Source organism: Microcaecilia unicolor, chromosome 4, assembly GCF_901765095.1.
Source record: "Microcaecilia unicolor chromosome 4, aMicUni1.1, whole genome shotgun sequence".
Classification (NCBI taxonomy): Eukaryota; Metazoa; Chordata; class Amphibia; order Gymnophiona; family Siphonopidae; genus Microcaecilia; species Microcaecilia unicolor.
Window position 1 is genome coordinate 350,158,340 of NC_044034.1, and position 6,000 is coordinate 350,164,339.

Sequence of the window (6,000 nt, forward strand, 5' to 3'; positions counted from 1 at the left end):
AGAACATGCCTACTTTAAATCAGTACATGCTGCAAACACACACATACAAGCAAGCTTTTCTACAATCACTACTTATATACACGTGACTTTTACATGTGTAAATCTGCTCTCCACATGTGTACATGGCACCTAACCCCTTTAAAATCACCTCCCTAGTCAGGAGAAAAAGGAAGATAAATACCGTGACACGACAGTGACAGAGGGATGGCATACAAAGCATTTCATGGAGGATTAGTCCAGTGGTTAGGTTCAAATCCTATGTTTTCCTCTCATGCCCTTTGTGATCCTGGGTAAATCACTTCACCCTCCGTTGCCTCAGATATATAACTTAGATTGTAAGTCCTACAGGGCAGGGACCTACCCTACTGTATCTGAATTTTAACTTGTCTTCAGCTCAGATTTGGAAGGTTGAGTAATCAAATCCAGATCTTGAGATTTTAGCTGAATGCAGTGGTATATACAATCTGAATTACCAGGATGCATCATGAGGGCCAGGTCACAAAGCAAAAACTTAGCCCACTCTCTCTACCTGTCAGTCTGCTTAGCTCTGGGTAAAAGAATGTGTGGAAATTAAATTCCACTTCTGCGAGTTATTTCATGAGACTTTGGTACAACTTTAATCACAGGATTCAATGGGAATGATTTCTAAAAAGAGGTTAAAAAAAAGCTGCAAAATCTTGAGAAAGTAGCGGGCAAATCCATAGTAGAAGCTTGCTTATCTGGGCTTCTATTTAAGTGTGAGAAAGAAAAAGAAAAAAAAATGCCAGTGCCCAGATCATTTGCCAGCTCTACTTCATGTGTCTCACTCAAGAGGTAAACATGTCACACATTTTAGCTCTCTGTGCCCTAATGACCTCATTTCGTCACCGCTGAGGAATAGGAGTGAGGCAGGAGAGACTAGAAGCTTACTCAGGATCAGCCCAACCATCAGGTATGACTAGGCGGTCACCTAGGGCAGCAAAATTATTGGGGGGGGGGGGGGTGGCATAATGTTACTGCAGTCAAAGCAAAACAATAAGCCCTGGTAGCCACACAAACTCAGAGAACCATCAGCAAATATTTTACGTACATTTTATAGGATATTTATGTGATGACCCTGATTATCAAAATTGAGGAGGGGAGGGGGCTTGTGGCCTGACAGTTCATTGAGGGGGGAAGGTAGGCACGAGTTCTTAGGCTCTCCACAACGAATGAGAGAAACTCGCATAGGGTGGAGGCAGTGTACGCAAATCAGTCCCAAAGCATAGTCATTATGGGTATTCCAAGAACTGGTGGAGAACATCCAACCTAAACTCATCGGACACCTAGGTAGCCAGCATCTATAGTTCTGCTAAAAAGAAATAAATGTCCCTTTTTAAGAGATCTGGCAGAGTACTGAAAGAGAGTTTGAGGAGTGTTTTACTTACCAGAAGTCTTCTTTTGCTTTCAAAATAAGCCAGGAAAGTTGCCAGTGATTTTTGGGGGCTGTGGACAAAAGCTTTAGTCACTGGCTTGAGGAACTCATCCTTCTCACTCTTGTTCGCTTTTTTGTTTTTCTTGCTGCGATCCTTCTCTGCCTTGGGTTTTTTCTCTGCCTTGTCTTTTTTGGTCTGCTTTTCCTCTTTGGGCCCCTTGCCTGGTTTCTCATGCTTCTTCTTCTTTTTCTTCTCGGCTTTATCTAGCTTCTCCGGCCTTTTCTGCTCTTTCCCTTTCTTCTCTGGAATTCTTGCCCCATCCACCTCCTCAGGCCCTATCTGGGGAGGAGATGACCTTTCTGCATCATACACATTTTCATACTCATTGGTCAGATCTTTTTCTGGTGCTTTCTTTTTAGGTGGATTGGGCTTGAAGGGCTTATGTTGACCTGGAGTGGCATTTGAATCCCGGTGGCCATAGCCCTTCTTGTCTGTACGATTGTCCTGATGTCTACTGGTGCTTGCCCTAGTATAATGGTCTGAGATGGGTCCTTGAGTTGGGGGTTCTTGCATATGGGCATCATAATTGGAAGTTCTGCTAGGTTTTCGTGGAACAGCTAGGTGCCTTTCTGAATGTCCGTTCTTTTTGTCTTTGCGACGATCTGTCTTTGCAGGGGAGTGGGAATCCTCTGTGACTGTTACCTTTGTGGTCACCTCAGAAGCTACAGGTTTCTTGTGATGATCCTCCCTGTTAAAGACTTTCGTGGTCCAAATTCTTAGAGTAGTGGGAAGTACTGTAGTTGGTGGGGGTGGTGGAGGAGGAGGTCTAGTGGCTGCAGTTACTATTCGGTTTATCTTGGTAGTTGTTCTTGTTGTAGTGGGGACTGTAGTAGCTGCTGTAGTTGACTTAGTCGTTGTCGTCGGAGGAGCCACCGTGGTAGTATGCTTCCTGGGAAATTTTAGACGAACATCTCTTGTTGGTTGGTTGCCGATTCTCCTTTGGTCTGGTTTTCTAGGTGGCACTAAGGCATTTGTACTACTTTTTGTCGGTTTTACAGTGTTTCCGTCTTCGGTAACTTGTCCTTCCACCCCGGCTGCTTTGCATTTTTGCACAAACCCCTTCTGTCTGAGTTTCTCTATTCTCCTCATAGGGCTTTGGTCCACTGTCTCATATAGTGCTTCCAACCTGACTGGGTATGGATACCGTTCCTCTACCTGAAGAGTCTTCTTCAAAAGTACCATTCCAAATTTGCCTTTCTCCAACTTTAGGGAGGTCATCAGCTTTGGAATAAGGGCAGGATCCAGTGGCTGCTCTACGATCTTCCCCTCACTGGTAATCCGCCTGATTTTGCCCCCTTCCTCTCCTTCTTGGTGGAACAGCAGGATCTGCTGAATGTGCCTTTCAGCCAGTTCACAGTAGACATCATCCTTGAGGAGGCTCATCATGAGACGGTAGTAGCCGTCAGAGGCATGAGGAGCTGAGATGATCCAGACCCGGTTCTTGCCAGCGAAACTGGCCAGGATGTTGGGGGAACCTGAACCAGAAGGGAAACGCAACATCCTAGATTGTGAAGACGCCCCTTCGTCCTTCACCATTCTAGGTTGGGCTTGAGGACTTTCATGATAGCTACCTTCAACCCCACTCTTTTCTCCCATAGCATTACTGCCATGGCTTCCGGAAGGGGACTGGGCTCTCTGTGATTGTAGATCCCTTCCAGGGCTTAGGTAGTTGCGTTTTCTTGCAGGTAGTGTTAACCCTCTCTGGGGCAGCTCTGTTCTCCTGGCTCTGCCTGCTCTCCCAGCAGGAAACAAATTCCCACCTCTGCGGATCCCCCTTACACCTGGTCCCTGAGGCTCTTCTGACTCTGCTATTGCCCACATGGCTAGCAGCTGGGTCAAGCAGAAAACTGTTACCGAGTTCATGATGTGAAAGACTGCCAAAACTGAAAGGAAAGAGAGACAAAGGCAAGCATTTAAACAATATTTCTACACATGCCTCACTGCAAACATTAAAAAAAAAAACAAAAAAAAAACCGGTGTTGTATTTACACATTCGTGAAAACAGAAAGATTTTGTTACAGGTGCACGGGGAGTGGGGATGGGGAATGCCATGCCCCTCTTCCCTCAACTCATAACATTTTATCATGCTCTTAAGCTTGCTTGTTGGAAGCAGAGCCTCTAACGAGTAAAGTTAGAACAGGATGTTGCAAAAACCAGGGGCGTAGCTACGTGGGGCCACGGGGACGTGGGGCCACGGGGGCATGGGCCCACATGGATTACGCCCTGGCCCCCTCTACATTTGACCCCCCTGCCGCCCGCCCCGCATCAGGTACCTTGTTTGCTGGCGGGGTCCCCAACTCCCGCCAGCCGGAGTCTTCTTCAGCGCCGGTCGACTGCGGTGCCTTCGTTGTGTGATCATCTGTTTCTGACGCATTACGTCCTGCAGATGATCACACAACAAAGGCGCCGGAGTCGACCGGCGCTGAAGAAGACTCTTCAGCTGGTGGGGGTTGGGGACCCCTGCCAGCAAATAACGTACCTGATGCAGCGGTGGGGCAGGGGGCGGCGGTGTTTGCGGTTGTGGCGGTGGGGCCTGCGGTTGCAGCGGCGGGTGGGGGGGTGGGGGGGGGTTGTGGCTGTCCAGCATGGAAGAAGTTAATTGACTTTCCTGTTTTAAGGGAAGCTTTGTTTGAGCTAATTCCCATTTGTAGATGTGGCCAGAAATACTGTCAAAAACACTGGATGTGGCAGACGACTCAGAGAAATGTACTAAGAATCACTTTAACAGGGCTCCCGGATTAATTGGTTACCCTCGGTGAGCCGCTTTTTCTCAAAAGGGCCCAAAGTGGCAGGGGGAGGGGGTCAGCAGCCACCTGCCCCCTCACCTCCGGCTCTGGTCCCCCTTTTGGCCGAGGTCTGGCTATGCCCCTGGAAAGACAAACCCATCAAGTTCGTATAACTAGCTCTTTATGTTGCACACTTACATCCAGCTGTTGACAGAGGTAGAAAGCTGAGCTATTTTTGTCTTGCTCCGTTTAGCCTGGGGTCTTCCACCTCCCCGATGAGAAAAGAGCTTTGAGCCGGAGGAATAGACCATGAGCCTCCTGCTGTACAGTTTGACCAACCTTCACCTCCTGGGCAAGCGGGAGGATGCAGATGTCCGTCTAAATCTGTGCGTCTCCATTGAGCCCAGTCTCTTCACTTTTCCTCTCCGCCAGCTGTACGGTCATCCACCCCATTGCCCCCTCCTCTGCTGCTGTGGATCGTGTGGGGACTGAGGGCTGCAAAACGCTTCCTTTCTCCACTTCGGTCTCCTCCAGGCTCCTTTGTTCCCAATGCCACTGGCTCCAGGTTGAATGAACTCACACGGATCTGGGACAGTGGGAAAGCTTGGTTCACCCCCCTGGTTCCCTTTCGTTTTCTTTATTCTTTTTTGCTTGTTGAATGTAATCCTAGAAAACTTCGGATAACCTCATCTCCCTTCCAGGGTAAACTCAAAGGACCAGGGCAGAGCTGAAGCAGCCAAGAAGTAAAGGGGAAACTTTCAGGGAGGATTTAGCAACTCAGCAAAAAACCCCGCCCCTTCCCCCTTGAATACGCCGGGGGCGGGGCCAAGCATGACATTTCTTGGGGGCTGAGCAGCTGTACCCTTATCCTAAATTACAGGAGGAGGATGCGAACCACTTTAACTCTTTCAGCACCGTTCTCAACCACCCTCTTTGCCTCTCTGTGGTTTATGCTGGATGAGGCTATTTTTATCCCTCTGTAATACCAGAACTGCTGTTTCAGAACATGCATCCTATAAATCTCCTTTCAAACCCTTTTTATGATTATTACTGAAACTTATTCACTCAAAACAGTAGCATGAAAACGTAGTCTAGTGGTTAGAGTTGCTGGCTGACAACCAGGGAAATAAAAGTTTAAATTCTGTTTCTTTCACTGAGGCTCCTTATTGCTTTGGGTAATTCACTTTTCATTCTCTCAATTGCACTGTAGCCCCCATCTACACCAGTGGCACAGCCAGACCCAGTATTTTGGATGGGCCCAGATCTAACTTAGATGCAGTGGCGTTCCGTGGTTGCCTGACACCCAGGGCGGATCGCCACTGCTCACCCCCCCCCCCCCAGGTGCAGGGCAACATGGCACCCCCCCCCCCCCCCCACAGTCCCCACTTGCCTTCCAAGTTCCAGCTCTGGCACCTCGCATCTGCAGCGCTGCTGTAAAAAGAAGAAAATCGCCTTGTCGTCCCTTCCCTCACTGTGTCCCGCCCTCGAGGAAATAGGAAGTTAAATCAGAGGGCGGGACAGAGTGAGGGAAGGGACGACAAGGCGATTTTCTTCTTTTTACAGCAGCGCTGCAGATGCGAGGCACCACGCTGGGATGGATGGAGCTGGAACCTGGTTGGCAGGTGGGGACTGCGTGAGGGGGGAGGCGGCGCCATGCTGGGGGTGGACGGAGCTGGAACCTGGTTGGCAGGTGGGGACTGCATGGGGGGAAAGCGGTTCCATGCCAGGGGGGTGTGGATGGACGGAGTGGAGCACCCCCCACCTGTTGGCACCTGGGGCGGACTGCCCCCACCACCCCGCCCTTGCTACGTCACTGCTAA

General features: G+C 49.4%; 1 protein-coding gene across 1 annotated transcript in view; it reads right to left on the minus strand.

The window, feature by feature from the left end:
• Positions 1 to 4,928, minus strand: part of CCDC80 (coiled-coil domain containing 80) — a 43,368-nt gene extending 38,440 nt beyond the window's left edge. Inside the window, exons 1-2 of the mRNA XM_030202239.1 lie at positions 4,379 to 4,928; positions 1,407 to 3,337 (exon numbers count right to left, since the gene is read on the minus strand). Of these exons, the coding sequence (XP_030058099.1) occupies positions 1,407 to 3,317 (1,911 nt within the window). The 5' untranslated portion in view covers positions 3,318 to 3,337; positions 4,379 to 4,928. The remainder of the gene's footprint in view (positions 1 to 1,406; positions 3,338 to 4,378) is intronic.
• Between the last annotated feature and the right edge of the window lie 1,072 nt (positions 4,929 to 6,000).